This window comes from Colossoma macropomum, unplaced genomic scaffold (genome assembly GCF_904425465.1).
Source record: "Colossoma macropomum unplaced genomic scaffold, Colossoma_macropomum, whole genome shotgun sequence".
In the NCBI taxonomy this organism is placed as follows: Eukaryota; Metazoa; Chordata; class Actinopteri; order Characiformes; family Serrasalmidae; genus Colossoma; species Colossoma macropomum.
The window spans coordinates 26,406,643-26,424,062 of record NW_023494787.1 but is presented as its reverse complement, the minus strand read 5'-3'; the positions used below and the strand labels follow the sequence as shown (position 1 = coordinate 26,424,062).

The following is a 17,420-nucleotide window of genomic DNA, read 5'->3' as shown; positions in this document are numbered from 1 at the left end:
CAGTTTATTCCATTACAATGAGAACTTGTTTCATGGATTTAATGAATAGCACAAGCATGGTCAGCACATCACGCAACTGGATCTCAAACCCAAATCCCAAATGTCGAATGGATTTCAATACTACTTAGCATCTTTTACTAGATGCTTCTTTGTGGGACCTCTCAGAGGTCTTCATGTTGAATTGCATTTCTTCTTCTACATCTGTTTCTATTTCTCTATTATGTTCATTCCCATAGTTGTGTAACCTCAAACACTAAAACATCCTTTTGTAAGTCAAAGTGAAGGTTAAACAGTTTGGCACGTGCAAAACCTGAAATGGATCCATTACTAACTGTACTAGACTTTCTGAACCAGTGCTATAGGTCCATCTGTGATGAAAGCTGTGGAGAACTACATGGTATCCTCTTGTCAAAGGTGTGCTGCGGAACTGCAATCGGAGTAAATATCAGAAAATCTGCCAGTAGTTATCCAGATCACTCTGGTGTTACAGGTTAAGATAAATGTGCCTGATGTTCATGTCCCAGTGTGCAAACAACTGAGAGAAAAAACAATGGCTGAAAGAAGAGGAAAGCTTCATGTAAGAGAAGAGAATAATCCAGCATGACCACTGCAGCCTTTTCAAAGCACCAGAGCTGCTTCTCTTTCTGTCTTTCAGCATCCAGGCTTCAAAGCAGACAGGCCACTTTCAGAGCAGGCACCACTGTTCCTGAAATATAGATTTTATTGCCTATGGGATGCTGCCTACCACTTCTGATATTATACACTTCTCTGGAACTGGCCTTGGTTGTTTCAGCAAATCCAGTTCTATATATTCCATGTCTAATAAAGTTTATCCTGAGGCAGTCTCTCAATATTGTGAACTTACTGGCTGCTGTCCTGATGTACATAACCACTCTTTTGGAGTGAAATCCAGTCTTTATATTTGGGATGATATCTTTCTGCATTTAGTCCAATGAAGTTGTCTGAACTGAATCACCAAGAGAGAAATCTCCAAGACCCTCTAAGCCGTCTGAGAAGGCTTAATGTTTTTTTGGGAACTGAAAAATGTTTGTCTGTAATGTTGGTTCATTTTTTAAATAGAATCATCATGCTTGTTGTATTGAAACTCAATAAGTGCTGTACTAATACTCATATTGCATTGTTAAGTTTTGGTTGAAAAGAAAATGGTTAATATCTTGAAACGGCCGGTTTCCTCCCAAAGTCCAAAGACATGCAATCAGGTAAATTGGACATGCTAAATTGCCCCTGGGTGTGAGTGTGTGTGTGAATGTGTATGTCTGTCTGTCTGTCTGTCTGCCCTGCGATGGACTGGTGACCTGTCCAGGGTGTTTCCTGCCTTCCGCCTGATGATAGCTGGGATAGGCTCCGACACCCCACCACGACCCAGAAGGATAAGCGGTTTAGATGATGTGTGTGTGTGTGTGTGTGTGTGTGTGTATTTTTTCCCACTGGCATCTGGGTAGATACAGCTAAGGTACCCCCTTCATTGTTTAGGCCTTCGGCAGCTGAACATCAGATTAACCACCAACATGATGAAGACGTGACAGAGGCAGAGGAATCAACCAATCATGTTTTTATTTCCAATGGGGATAGGTGGTGGGGCATCAATTTAAGAGAAAAAACACCACTCTATGGTTTCCAGAGGTCCAAAAACCTCACTGACTACAAACAGCTTAATGGTAGTTTTACCAGGTTCCACTCAGTTCAGTAGAAATGGGAAACTGGTGGCAGCTTTATGTCAGGGCTCTTCACTGAAGGAGTCACTGCAAAAATGCAACATATAAGGTAAAATGTACAGTTGCCCCAAAAGGTATTTGGATATTTGTGCCACACCTTGAAAAACCTTTTATATTTGTAGTTCACTGTGTTAGGAAATAAAATGTCTAGCCAAGTGGCATCTCTTTAAAAGCCAACCTTCCACTTCTGAGTTCTTGATCCCATTAATCAACACAAGACTCATGCCATAAGTAAACCAGTCACAGACATTCATGTTTATACCTCTGTGCTTTACAGCACCCTTAGTGCAGTCTGGTTGGAATTCTTCTCCAGACTTTCCGTCCAAAAAGAGCCTACTATCAGTTTGATGTTCTCTAACCATTTGGTTAAACATTCCATTAAGTAACCTAAAGAACTTTAGTAAAGCTTACCAAAGATTAAATGGCTAAAGTGTCAAAGTACTTTTGGGGCCACTGTATGTTAATGCCTGTTGCAAGCTTCAAATTAAATATATGAATAAATCTAGAAAGGCAAGAAATGTGTACCTGCATTAACCTAACTTATTGCTTTTGACCTACTTTAGACATTTATGGCCTGAACTTAAGGCCAAGCTCTAACAGTCATGGAATGGCACATAAGCTGTTATATGTCTTAGAGTTCTACCATTGCTTTTTACTGTTCATAGATCAGGGCAAACCATTCACTACCCTATTCATTACTATATAATCACCCACATAGACAACCAAATTATCACATTATTCATTCTTCAACCTGACCAGCCACATAGCTTTACTGTTGGCTGATGGAATTTTGTGGTCAGATTTTTTTATAAATGTGGGTCAGTGTATTCAGGCCATAGCTGCACACTCACTGCTGGACAGAGTCATTAAAGCTGAATGATCTGAAGGAGTTCACCACATTAATTATGCCTTTTGAGTTTTAATTATGCCTGTGACATCTATACAGCATGTATGCTCCAAAACAGAAAGTACTGCACAGCTTGAATTGAGTATTATTTCTAGAGAGGTAGTCTTAAAGACCACCTAGAATCAAAATAGACCATTCTTTACTTTGTTAGTTTGTGTACCTGGTCAGATTAAGTACTATTCACCATATGGCATAATTTGAAATTTAAAAATCTTGTTTTCTGTAAACTTCTATCAAAATTAAATGACTTTAAAACATCTTAGTAACGTCTTCTGAGTTTTTGTTATGTCATCGTGCACAAGTGGGCAAGGAAATATAATATTAACCAATGATATCATGTTTCCTCTCCCCCTCCCATGCTGTCAGCTATCACAGAGAGAAATGCTCAGCTAGCTCCTTGATACCATGTTTAATTTGGAAATATGTCACGGTATGGAAGAAAAATGCATTGCAATTTCCAATTCCCACTGACTTTAAACAAAGGTCAATGTGTATAACAATTTTTTGGCAACCTATCAGACAAAAAGCCCTCCACTGATACTCTACCTCGGAAACTAAGGCTACCCATCACAACATGGCTGGCACGTTATTAATGGAATTTTGACTCCATTTCCTGTGAGTTCAGCCATGGCAGGAAATGTCATTGCTAATGAAACTAAATAGCATTTGAGATCACTGTGTGTCCTCAGGATGCACCATTACTCTGAGGGAGTTAATGGTCAGCAAATCTGTAAATTGGCTCAAATTGAATAAGTCCAGTAGCTCTGGGCTTCATACAGCCTATAAATGAGTTTAATGAAACCAGCACAGCTAGCGAGAACTTCCACACCCTTTCCCTTGGGTTCACCACCATCACCTCCACTGTCATCTGCGGTCTGCTCTGGAAAATCAGTTGACATCACTTACGGTAATGTCTGACACACAACCACTTAGATGCACGTTTTTTTGAAAAATTCTTCCTTTCATTATTTATTGAATAGAAAGTTCCTAAAAGCAACAAGCACAGAGCCACTTCCCCTGCATACATAATTAAGAAGTGGTCGGGGTGGAATATCCACATCCTTTTGCTGTAATTTGACTCACGCAGATCCACTGTGACCCACTCGACTGTGCCTTGACATAGACCATTACGCTGTCACGTAGCTGCACTCTAGCTAATGGAGAAGCAATATTAATGATAAGCTTTCATAATAAACCGCACTTTTAAACATGATTGGAGATGGGGGAGAACATAAATCAATGGCAATTGTACATGAAGTGCATTCGGCTAAAGGCCTAACTGAGGTTTCACCACAAAATGTCCGATGTCTGAAGGTCAAACAGCGACTTAGAGCATTTCAGTGTTTGTATACTCCGCCAAAAGATCCAATTTAGTGACTTCACATACATTTAGAGCACGGCCACTAATCTGTCTAGAACATTAGAAGAACGCTGGCAGACAGAACCTGTATCACAGATGTTTACTTATGCATGTCTATTCCTCTCCCTAAAGGTCACGAAGATCAATTCAGTCTTCACTTATTTTCATCTAAGCCTTGAATAAACAGTCATAACAATGCAGGACGGTAATAAGTAGACATGAGCAAACATTACTTAGTTAGCTAATTAAGTGTGGTTACAGTTCAGTCCATTAAACAGCTGTGGTACTAAACTGGTAAAATGAACGTTACAGAAAATATTCTTCTATAAATACTGTCATGTTAATTCAGGAGTAGGGGAGTGTGGGGTAAGGTGACCCGTTTTTTCAACATTTAGCCGATCGAATATGAGACAGGAACAAAACTACTGTATACTATGCAAGTTCAGGATGTGTGACATCAACTGAAACCTTAGCAGTGTCAGTGTGCCTAACTCAAATAGACAACAAAACACGGGGTCCCAAAAAAAGTGGTCTTGTGGCTCAGCTTGCCCCATGTTAGTTACTAATTATTGTATATTGTACTGTATTGTACCAGATTTTAAAGTAAAATTATAAATATAATTATTAATTATTAAATCCCCCATTCTGCTGATTTTATTGATGGTCATTAAATAAATATTACAACTTATTTGTCTACAGTTCTGAAACCTGATTATTATTAGAGTGATGTCATCCACAAGGAGGTAAACAAAAACTAGAGCTAGAAGCACTGTTTTTCTTCTGTAATTATGTGGTGTGGAGGCTGTGATGCTACATCTAACATATGAAATATAATTTCAGTTATTCATTTCTAGGATGTAACTTAACCTCATGTAAACATGATGGGGTAAATTGAACCACTGGTTGGACTTTCCCCCAAGGATCTGGGTCATTTGGTCCCACAGCAACCATTTTGGGAAAGGTGTTTTAGTCTAGAAACACAGAACTTTTGCTAATTCACTCACATTTTTTACACACTGCCAGTTCATCAACATATCTGGTATAACTTTTTAAACTCAGGTAAATTACAACTGAAAAACTGAACTTTGTGAAAAATATGCTTACCACTTTATCCACATGGTTCTTTCTCACACAGCAAGATGAAAAGGGAAAATGCAAACTAAATTTGGGGTCACAGGACAAAAATTGTGTATGGTTGCCCAGATACAAGTGGTAGGTCAACTGGCTCATCTTAGTCCATTCTCCCCTACTCCATGCTGTGACAGTGAAAAGTTCATTGGCAAAAAGTGCTGAGAGGTAACAGACTTTCAAAGAGAAATGGATGTAGAGGCCATTTGGAACAAATGTCTTTGTATGTCATTGCAGTGCAACACAAAATTACACGATCAATCTATGTGATGTATTGACAAAGAGGAACTGCATGATTTTTCTCCATAGCACTGAAAAAAAAAGATAGCAAGTTGGTCAAAAATTCTTACTGACCAAGGCCAATCTTCATGCAGCCCACCTTCATGTTATTAGAAATTGGCAGGAGAGCATCCCTGAAGATATTAAACCATTTCAGCCTGAAGTTGATTCAAGGTAGAAAGCTTTGCCCAGTTCTTTGGTAGGGTGGTTTACAGCCACTGTAATCATGAGCAATGTCATTATCATGCATAATCATTCAGAATATGTATAAGAAGTGTGACATCATTCTATCATTTAGCTACAGTATAAAAAATAAAAGCACCAAATGGAATCAAAAATGGTTCTTTGGAGTTATGTCAGAGAAGAACCACTTTTGTTTGGTGCCGTAAAGAACCATGTTTAAAGTGTTCTTTAATGAACTCAATGGTTATACACAGTACATTTTTTTTTCTTAATTTCACCTCGAAAGATTTTGAATGGCTCTCTAACTAAGCCAAAACTATAAGGTTCTACATATTCATGTATGGTTCCTTCTTTAGCTTTATTATGCACCCAAACCTACAACCTAAATTGAAAGAAAATATAGGAAATATAGGCAGATTAACCCCTGACCAAACTCTAACAAAGCTTATTCAACGTTGGCTAGCTACTGTGCTAGCCACCATATGCATAATGTTAACTCTTAACTAGCTCAATAGCTAACAAAAACAATTGTAGCAGGAGGTCGCTAGCTATGTAGATCTAATTAACTCACTAGCCTAACTGTTACTTTCCTGAGACACATGCCTGCTCACTGCTAGCAACTTATAATATATCATGATATTGTTTCACTTACCAAGTTTCCCTAGCAAATTTCACTCAGTGTAGACAGAAGACTGAAAAAAACTAACACAATCACAATAGCACGAGCATGGAAAAAATGTAAGGAAGAACATAACTAAAGCACCATGATGCAAAAAAGTTCCCTTCTCCCTTAGTTACTGTTCCTATATCTATCAAATTGTCATGAGCACATGTGCTAACATGCTAAAAACCTCAGTAACATGGATTGCAAGAATTATAGAGTTTTAATAATTTTGGAGACTGTGTTTACATTAATCAAACCATGGACATTTTGAGCCGCTGGGTGTTTTCTTATCTAATAAGGAAGAGGTCAGAGCATAGAAAGAAGCCCCTTTAGATGAGCTAATGCTCAAGCTAATGCTGGAGCTACTCACCATCTTATACAATAACATTAAAACTTTCAGCAAACTTTAATGAAACAATAGAAGTTATGGCATGTGTACAAATGCATACATACATACATACATACATACATCATCTAAACCGCTTATCCTTCTGCGTCGCGGTGGGTGCTGGAGCCTATCCCAGCTGTCATTGGGCGGAAGGCAGGATACACCCTGGACAGGTCACCAGTCCATCGCAGGGCAGACAGACAGACATACACATTCACACTCACACCTGTACACACATGTACAAATGCATGAAAACAAATTTAATCTAATTTACCAAGCAATTGTCAACAACTAAACCAATTGCTAAACCAGAACCAGATGCGACTGGACAAGCTGTTCAGGCATGCGGGGTCAGTGGTCAGTGTGGAACTGGACTCTGTGGTTAAGGTGGACGAGAGAAGGACATTGCACAAACTGTTCTCCATTATGGAGGATGATAGCCACCCGCTGGGCACCATCATCAAGAAAAAGAGGAGCATGTTCAGTGGCAGGTTGCTGTCACAGATATGCTCAACTGACAGACTCAGGAGACTCTTTGTACCTCGAGCCATTAGGCTCTTCAATTCTTCCCAGTTGTGCCAGAAGAGAAGAGAGAAGAGGGAAGAGGATAGATGAGGACTGAATCTCTCATGCTAAATCATAGGTTTACTTTATCTATCTGCACATATGGACACACTGTATATATTGCACACCTTATTGCACATCTTGCACATCTGGACACTCCACACCTAGACACTTTAGACACTTTTATTTCAGTACCAATATATGCACATATTTATTTAGTATTGTCATTACATGCTGCTACCTGCGCTTTCTTGTTGATTCATTAATGCACTGTCTTTTTTATCTCAGATTAGAGACCTTAATGCATATTTTGGTATATTAAGAAAAACTAACTCTACCATTATATCATTAGACATCCTACTAAAATGTGTATTAGCACCCAGATAAAGTGTAACTTACCTTAGAGCCAGCGTAAGTCTGTCTGCTTGCAGCTGTTCTCACAGGGTGGGTGAAATGGCAAAAATTGCACAACACACAATATGTCATGATATTTATTTTTTCAGACATCTGATCACCCTGTTCGAAAAACCAGCACAGACCAGCATGGCTGGTCACCAGCAAAACCAGCATATGTAGTGTTTTGATGCTGGTATGCTGGTCATCCAGCATGACCATGCTGGGGTGACCTGCTTATTTCAGAACCAGAAATTGAGACCAGCATGAAATGCTTGCTGGTCTGTGCTGTTTTTTTCAGCAGGGTAGTTGGAGCAGAGAAAAAAGAACCTACAATTTAAAAAATACTATCAAAAACTGTGAACACCATTTTTATAAAAATTTGGGATGCTGCGTTGGTCAGAGGAGTACAAGTACTGGCCATGTTCACAATATGTTCAGAGAGGCATATTGTATTGTATTGTGACATAATTTATCAATATAACTATATAATAACGAGTGTTTAACCATTGTTATGCAAAGAGGAAATTCTGCTCTCTCTTTCATTCTATCTGTGTAGTATTATAACTGCCTAATTAACAGTTAAGCCTTAATTTAAAATTTTAAATGATAAACAGGTGAACATGCTTTGACAGATTTAATACCTTTCTTCTGATTCCTTTGCGGTAGATGATAAATAAAATATAACAACTGTTGTTGTTTAGCATTTTGTTTATGCATACTGCACAAGCATATCCAAAATGTATCCCAAAATAAATGTAGGATACTTACATAATTATCTTTAGCCAGGTACCAACTAAGAGAGTTTATTGAAATTGGCTTAGCCTATGGAGCATTATTTGAACACACCACATGTTATGCATATTCAAAAGAGCTGTAGATTTGTTAACATTATAATGAATGAGATGTGTGATTGTGAAAGAACCTCTTTTCCACCACAAAAGAATTACACAATGTGATGGTTCTGTACAAATTAAAGGTTGTTCCTGGAAAAATACCCACAAGGCAAGACCCATTTAACCCTCATATTATCTTTAAGGTCAATTTGACCCCATTCAATGTCTCTGAATATCTCTGAATAAATGATTGACATAATTTTTTTGTTCATATTTAATTACTTTTCCTAATTTAATGGGAACAACAGGGTAAACATAAATGATGATATGTTTTCAATGTCCTGCATACATTTTGTATGCATTGGGGTGTTCTTTGGGGTCAATTAGACCTCAGGCTTTTTCAGCTGTATAAGAAATATCAACATTTTAAACACATTTGTTTTGGTTGTTTTGGACGATATTGAGGTCACTATGGCATGCAATTTTGTTATCTTCAAAAAACCTCCCATTGGTTATGAGCCCTAACCTAACAGAATCATAACTGTAGTACTATGATAACCATTGATAGTTCACACGGCACGGTTAGTAAATTTGAAGATAACAAATGGTGGGGAAGGTTAAGTTCTATGAAAAAATGTTATGTTTAAGAGTGAATAGTAATCTTCAAGGTTCCCACTGCGAATTCCAAGATTTGCAGCATCATGTCAACTTGACTTAGAACATCCCTGCCAAGCCCTCCACACAACAGCCTTGGGCAAGTGGCATTTCCTTGACATTTGATGCGGTGTAGACAGTTGGTGGATGTTTTGGTGACGCAAGAAAATGTCAACTGGTGAGAAATGTCAATGAGATGGATATGGCTGTCTAATGGTGTTGAGATCTGGGGTACTGAAGTAGGTCTTTAAACCCCATTATAGTGAGGTCACTTCTGGGCACTCTACAGCTTCACAAGATTCCCCCTGCAGGTTTAACAGAAGGAAAAAAAGTAACGAACTGCACTTCAAAGCCGCTCTGGTGGGTAAGGAGGAGAGAAAAAATATCATACCCCACTCTAACTGCCTTTATCTTGTATCTAAAAAAGGGAGACGCAGGTTCCGCAGAGGACTTTTAAGTAGTGCAGACAAGTCTGTTGCTATAAATAGTAACTGAGAGTCAAAGAACCTGGTCCCAAAGAGGGACGATTGGCAAAAGACGAGGACAGCTCAAACTGGGACGCGCTTAAGCCACACAGTGACAGTCAAACTCTGTTCCCTTGATGTAGAGTATTGAGGGAGAGATCCACACGCTGGTTACTGGTACAGTGCAGAACTAATGCACACACGTTTAAAACTAAGAATTTGATATTGATTCCTCTGCAGCACACCGTCTCTCTGAACCCACCTCTCTCTTTTCCTCAGGTCTGATGGGTGTCATGTGCAGTGCTGTCTGAGAGAGGAGAGAAGAAGCTGTCTTCTATAGACAAGCTAGTTTAAACAACAAAGTGCAGTGATCAATAGAAAGAGTGAAGCAATATGTTTTTGTTGTTGTTCATCTTGAGGTAATGTAAGTAAGTCTTACTCCACCATCATCACGGAATCACTTATTGATAGGCTTATTGACATCATATCCACTTATTGCTAGACAATAAATGTCAAACCAGTTGATATTATATTTTTGTTGTATGTTGTATGTTTGGTCTAGAAATATTTTTGATTTAGAATGACTGGAAAACAGATTTAAAACAGAACATATAGATATTAAAGCATTATTATGACTGCAAACATTCCTGTTCTATCAGTCTTCCACTAATCAGCATCAAAGTATTATATTATATTATATTATATTATAATTTGAAAATGCCTGTAAATTTCATGAAGAATAGACTAAAAGAAACGACCCAAAATGACTTGGAAAAATGCCTGGTTCTATTGACTTACATTAAAAGTAAAGTATGTTTTTTCCTTTTCCTGTAAAGTCGCTATTTTGGAGATAAAAGGTTTTCTTCCGACAACAGCGTTATGTTATATTATATTATTGTGGCTAAAAATACATGAATATGGAAATTCAGCAGTGAAGCCAATAATCAAGTCATGTTTTATTTTTTTGATACTTACCCTGCTGAAAAAAACAGCACAGACCAGCATAAAGCTAATCTATGGTGGTTTATCTGGTCACCTAGCACAGTCAAAACACAACACATCACTGCTGTTGGAACAAAACCTCATATTTTCTTTTTTTTTCAGTTTTTGAAAATGCCTGTTGCCCTTTATATTGTGCATAAATTTCATGATAAATGGACCACAATTACACAGAGTCTAGTGACATTGACTTACCTTAAAAGTTTGTAAAAGTATAAAATTGTTTTTTCCTTCTCCTTCAAAGTTATCATTTGGAGATATACCTCACCAGCAGCGATATGCTGGTGACCTGCCATGCTAGGCCATGCTAGTTTTTCTAGCAGGGTAAGCCAAAATATTACAGCTGGGACGAAACACAATTTTGAAAAATCTACATATTGGGACAAAATTTAATGGTTATGATGTAAACAAAGTCATTCAGAGTGGTTTGATGTGAAATGCCCTGGTCTGTATTTCACAGTCCACAGCGATGGTGATGGGAACCAGATGTCCAAAGAGCATAATGCCTCAAAAAGTTACCTCACAAAGTTACCTGAAATGGATACGAATATGCTGCTGGATGCCCTGAGGCATTGTTTTAGAATAGTTTTGAGACACAGTTTTGTTATGAAATGTATTCTTTAAAATCCATTCATGGTGGGGAAAAAAAATTACATTTATTAGGATTAAAACCTGATGGCTTTACTTTCTATTGGGAATTAGCTGAATGGTTATCATTCTAGACCACTAGTTTCCTGTGGGACATCTTTAGATCCAATTAGGAAAACATCAAATGAATCCGGTATCAGTCCCAGGCCACCTGTTAAACCATTAGAATCCTTTATACTGTGATATCAACTGGGAAAACACAAAATGCCATTAGTGACTACTAGGAACCAACAGAAACTTCTAATGGTTTTTATTTTTTTTCTGCAAGGTATACAAGGAGGTGTAAAGCAAAAATACCCAAAGAAAACTTTTTTGTTAAAATTTTGTTCAGATATCAACATTAAATATAAAAACTCAGAGGACACAAGTACGTTCTTTGTCTGTTTCAGATAGTAAATAGAATGGCTATATTTGTGTTGTAGACATCACCCCGTAAAGAAATCAGTATGTTTTACAGTGCTCCATTTCACTGAATGACATGTACATCTCCATGATTTAATTGTGCAGAAATAAAAAAAAGTGATAATTCCCCTTTAACATGTTGACATAAGGCACATCAGGCACATATGCTGTATTGAAAAATGTATTGCATGTATGGGGACTCCACTGTAGCGCACTGAACCGAATTATGAATTTTGTAAATTGTTTGACCCTTAGTATAATGCTATATAGATCTATAGCCCTATTTGAGCTGGATTAGTTTTACCACAGGAGGTACAGTAATATAATTTGATTGATCTGACTGTGTTATTTCCTCAAATTACCCCAAATAGCTCGAATTGAAACATAATTTCAGGAACGTTTACCTCAGCATTATGCGACAGGCATTGGCTAATGTGTTAAATATGGTGCAAAAAAAAAAAATAGTGTGGGGTGAAGCCTGTAATCAGTAACCTGCAATCATAGTGTATGGGAGGGAATACACTGAAATGTTGTGGATATCAGTAGTCTTGTCATGGATTTGAAAACTGGGTCAAATCAAGCTCTATTTTAGCTGGTAGCCTTGTCTTAAGGTTGCAAATAGGTCATTTTCTAATACTCAGTTTTGTTATTACATTACTGTGATGTTGGTTCAAATAGGACTATCGTTACTGAGGGAGCTCAGAGATGAGCGAATTATAGAAGGCAATTCACTCCTGAATTTTTACTTAGCGTTAGCAGACATGTAAAAACTACAGACATGGCAGAATTATATTGGATTTAATTCACAAATCTCGTTGATAATCACTCAAATTATAGCACCTCCCCAGGTAAAACTAATCCAGCTTAAATAGGGAAAGTTGACATGGGAAAGTCCCAACTCACACTGCATTATGGGATCATTCCGCCATATTGACAGGGTTCGTCCTTTGTTTATTTACTGCAAATATTCACTTACATGACAAGCGCTTGAAGAAATCGCTATTTTATTGTGTTTTTTCAGGCTTGTCATGCTTCATATTGAATCAACTTCAAAGGCATGTCAAAACATTATATAAAATTTGCCTTACTGACTGTCTGATCCACACAAACTTCCAACAACGAGTGGATTAAATGATCTGAACATGCTTACATTACCTCCTCTTTCATTCACAGACTTTTTCCTAGCTCGTGTGAATTTACTCGAAGCCCATGTAGAGTGTACAAATGGTTATTTCACTCCAACACCGGCAGACTTACCTCATTTAATGTTGTATTTCACTCTGTGAAATACAACTCTGCCACGCTGTGGCAGATTTCACTCAGTTAGCTAGCTATCTCTTTTTAACTCAGCCACATTTAATGTTATTCACTCAGCCAGTGAACCAAAGAGGATTCATAAAGTCTTTAATTTAACTCGGTTACTAGCATATTGACCTGTCCAGGGTGTTTCCTGCCTTCTGCCCAATGACCACTGGGATAGGCTCCAGCACCCCACGTGACCCAGAAGGAAAAGCAGCAAGGAAAATATGTGTGTGTGTGTGTACTAGCATATTTCTCTACGTCTTTGAATATTCCAAGGTAAATAGCTTTTTAGCAAATGCTACTTAGCGAACTATTGACACTATTACTGTACTGTACAATATTAAGCCCCACAAAGATCCACGTAAGATTACACGAATCTTACATTTACACACATCTGTGATGTGTTAGTGATGTAGGTCGACATGTTAAATCGTCCCTGCCAATGTATTTAGTGACACCATAAGCTACAGATCAGCCTAAATCAAAGAAATCAGTTGGACCTATTCTAAACCAGCCGAGACTGATGCACCCTGCCACAATGGCGGACCACCCAGAAAACACTGCGTTATTACATCACTCAGGCTTACGTGTTTGTGTTTTTTTGTATGTGTGTGTAGGATTTCGGGACCAGAGACCCTCCATCGTTGCAGTGGTCTTGTTGTATTGTACGTTGGAGCCACCTTGTGGCAAGACAAATTTAAAAATCGCGTCCTCTTTAGGTTTGAACCTTACAAGCCGCCGTAGTAAAGCCGTCCTTAGCATCAGGAGCGACGTTAGCAACCAGCCGCCATTTGAGTAGTTATGTACACAGTGAGCACCAATCTGTGTGGACAGAAGGACATTTACTCTTAATTTAATAAAGTCACAGTTTTAATTAATTACATAAACATGACCTCAAACAACCCATCGGTTTTCCTCCTCATGGTCAACGGTCAGATAGAAAGCGCTAATGTAAGTTTCTGTACCTCCACAAATTCATTAGCAATAACGGTTAGTCGGCTCACTGATTACTAAGCCGACATGAATGTGCCTCAAGCAACAGTAAGATAATAGCTGTTTGTTTGAGTGTGTTTGGGCTTTTCTTTTTCAAGTTCCCAGGATATGATGACTTATACTGCAAGTATTGTTTTGTGTACGGACACGACTGGGCACCTACTTCAGTGAGTGAAATCCAGATTTTTTGATGGTCTTCTCCTGCTAACTTACACATTTAAAAAAAGCAATGGTTCTTCAAGGTTTTTTTTTTAGCAAAGGCAATGGTTCCGTTTGTCTTCAGATTGATGGAGAATGTGTTGTATATTGTTGTATTTAGCACCAAAAAGGGTTCTGAAGGACCCTTTAACCACGCAAAGAACTATTTAAGCGCGAAGTGCATCTATATAGAACTCATGGTTCTAAGTAGAACCACTAGCTTTACTAAAGAACCCTTTTAGAACCATCTTTTTAAGTGTGTAGGAGCTTTGCTATTCCCCTCATTCATTAATTGAGAGTGATAAATGTAGTAAGTTATGTTCTGTGTCTGCTGTATCTTTACCTTTATCTTCTGCAGGGTTTGGAGGAGGGAATATCTCAGATTACGTCAAAGGGCAGAGATTCCTGTCAGCGATTGGTGTGGAACTTCCCGCTGGACATCACTTTCAAAAGCACCAACCCGTTTGGCTGTATGTTCTACATCTCTGTCACATTACTTTCCCTTTACTTATACAGCCAAACCACAGAGTTTTGAATATGTGTGCTTTATGTTTAATTAGGTCTCCTACATCCTCTGATGAAGGTAATCATACATACAAATGTGTGCATCATTTCAGCTGTGTATCATTTTCAGGGCCTCAGATAGTGGTCAGTGTGTATGGCCCAGATGCATTTGGAAATGATGTGGTCAGAGGGTATGGAGCAGTCCACGTTCCCTTAACCCCTGGAAGGTGAGTGGGACTCATACTGGAATGTAGTAAAGTTGGCGTGTTTTTAATCTCTGCATTCTGGTAAATGTCTATTTTATGTAAGTAACATATGAATTATTGTTTCAGACACACAAAAACCATTCCGATGTTTGTTCCTGAATCCACATCAAGACTGCAGAAATTCACAAGGTAGGGTACAGACAAGTTTTTAGCAATAACCAGCCAAGTGTTTACATTAACATGTATTGAACATTTCATAATATAAAAACTGAATATTCTAATTCGTCTGAAATACTAATGGAACGCTATATTTAGCCACCATGATACAAGTGGGACATTAACAGTTACCACTAAGCTTTAAAAAAGTGGGGAATGTTTAGTGGAACTACACCATTTACTATGTCTGTTTTAAATAGGTGTTGCAGCATAAGATGCTTATGACTGCACATATTTCTATTCTCAGTCTTGCCACTTAGCAACCCCAAATTAGTATACTAAAATTAAGGCTAAAGATGCATCAATATGACAATTCTACTTTGAAGCCAATAATGAACCTATGTTTTAGATTTCATGTATTTGAGCATAAATATTAGGGCTGGTTTGATAAGCAACTCTGAAAAATCAATATATCAAGACAAAAATATCAATAAACATGAGTATTTTAATTATTTAACAGCCCCGTATTTTGCAGTTGCTTATTCAGTATATCTAGGAAAGTATCCATTTGTGCCAGATGAGGGCGCCCAAGCCATAAAGCAGGGGTGTCAAACTCAACCACTAGAAGGGCCACATTATAAAATCCACATTATAAAATCTCAACAAATCAGTGGGCCAGAGAACACGTTTTATTTTATTTTTAATTAACATTTTGCTATAAACAGAACTGACCATTGGTTATTCAAAATACGTCAACAACCTTTAACAGTAAAATAGAGGCAATTGTAGTAGACAATGAAACATTACCTGAGTACTTGAAATATTCAAAATTTAAATGTCCCTAGGAGCTAGGACATTTAAACCTACCTGTTTACTTCAAATAGACACCTGGCGTCCTTTCTTTGCTGCAAGCTCATTGATACTTGGGCTCGATTTCTGAGCTGCTGAGCTGACGTTAGGTGGTTTGAATTGGTTGCAGCTGAAATGCAGCTAGTGTGTTTGGTGATATGACTGGTGTGTAATTTTGTAGAAGTGTGTAGAACTGAGGTGTAACTGCTGTCCAATTGTTGTTGGGGTAGGAGAGTCGGAGCAGACGTTACGTTGCAGTGCATGCTGGGGACTGTAGTGCAGGGCATTGTGAAACAAGCTAATATTAATAGAAAATTAAAACACTTTTGCAGGCCGGCTAGGATTGTGTCACTGGCCTGATCTGGCCCGCGGGCCTTGTGTTTGACACAGGGGCCATAAAGCATTTTCACACAGTCCAAGTTTTACACCCACATAAAAAAAACAAAACCAAAAAAGCACAGTGTTAAAAACAGGCATTTACATGTCAGAACTCATGGCTTCTTGTAGTTTGTTTGCTCATTTTAATGTTCAGAGCTCTGAGCTGAAACAGCCTTAAGTTCCGCCACACCACACACATCAGATTCTGTGAGTTAGTGGAATTCATTCTGTTAGTTGAACTTTCTTAGCCAAATGGGCTGGTATGCATCTTTGAATTGCAAAATGCAAAAGAAAAATAATGTTGTTGCTTTTACTATTCAACAAATACATATGTCTTTTTCATCTGTGTTCTTCCTGCGTTCTCAGTATTGAAGGAAAAAAGCACATTGGACTTGATGTGAAGGTTTCAGTATATCTGCAAAAAAACATGAACAACATTAAACTGACATTTTTCCCTGAATGAGCATGCCAGCATGCTTTGTGTGTAAATTAAGTAAAACTGGCACTACAGTTTTAGATAATAAAGTGCAGAACACTGATGCACGTAAGACGAGAAGAAAAAAAAATTCTAAGTATCGATTTCATAGTCATTTCTGATAATCATTCGTCATTAAGTGGTCTGAGCCCTAATAAATATGATGGTAAAATATCCAATTAAATTTTATTTGTTGTCCACAGCTGGTTGATGGGCAGGCGTCCAGAGTACACAGATCCCAAGGTTGTTGCCCAAGGAGAGGGAAGAGATGGTAGACATGCCAAGTTCCTTTTCTCAGTTCTTTCTTCTACAGTTTGGTAGAATTAATAATGTGCTACAGAACTGTGTCTTCTAGTTTGTGATTTGTCTCCTAGTGGGATGCTGAGTGTATTTGTGTCTTTGCAGTAACTAGGGTGCGCTCCCAAGGCTTTGTAACACTACAGTTCAACATTGTCACCAAGGACATGAAGAAACTTGGTTATGACACCACCTCCACAGAGCAAGCACCAGCCACACACCTGGCTGGAACAGAGCAGCCCTATGGAACCTGACGGTAGTCACAACATTTGGAATGTTATGTATCATTGATATACAGATAAAGAATAAAACCAGCAAATGACTTTAAAGCATAAGTAGGTCCAATATTTGCTGGAGTTTCTAAAGGATATAAAACCAGGTTTTTTCTACCATCCTTTTTTTCTGTATATTTGTAATAAATTTGTACAGATTGTACTTTTCTTTGTCTTCATTTACA

At 38.1% G+C, this 17,420-nt stretch overlaps 1 protein-coding gene across 1 annotated transcript; it reads left to right on the top strand.

Annotated features, from left to right (window-relative positions):
* The first annotated feature begins 13,669 nt into the window (after positions 1–13,669).
* Positions 13,670–17,398, top strand: b9d1 (B9 protein domain 1). The gene is made up of 7 exons (XM_036566688.1): positions 13,670–13,858; positions 13,999–14,067; positions 14,457–14,568; positions 14,733–14,829; positions 14,935–14,997; positions 16,870–16,937; positions 17,072–17,398. Exons 1-7 carry the CDS (start codon positions 13,796–13,798, stop codon positions 17,215–17,217), a joined length of 618 nt encoding a protein of 205 aa, XP_036422581.1. The 5' UTR covers positions 13,670–13,795; the 3' UTR covers positions 17,218–17,398.
* The last annotated feature ends 22 nt before the right edge of the window (positions 17,399–17,420 follow it).

Bases quoted from the DNA above. Each gene is read 5' to 3' on its own strand.
- b9d1 (XM_036566688.1), top strand. From the start codon at position 13,796: ATGACCTCAAACAACCCATCGGTTTTCCTCCTCATGGTCAACGGTCAG. The intron at 13,859-13,998 runs GTAAGTTTCTGT...TTCTTTTTCAAG, and splicing joins GTCAGATAGAAAGCGCTAAT to TTCCCAGGATATGATGACTT. The intron at 16,938-17,071 runs GTAGACATGCCA...GTGTCTTTGCAG, and splicing joins CCAAGGAGAGGGAAGAGATG to TAACTAGGGTGCGCTCCCAA.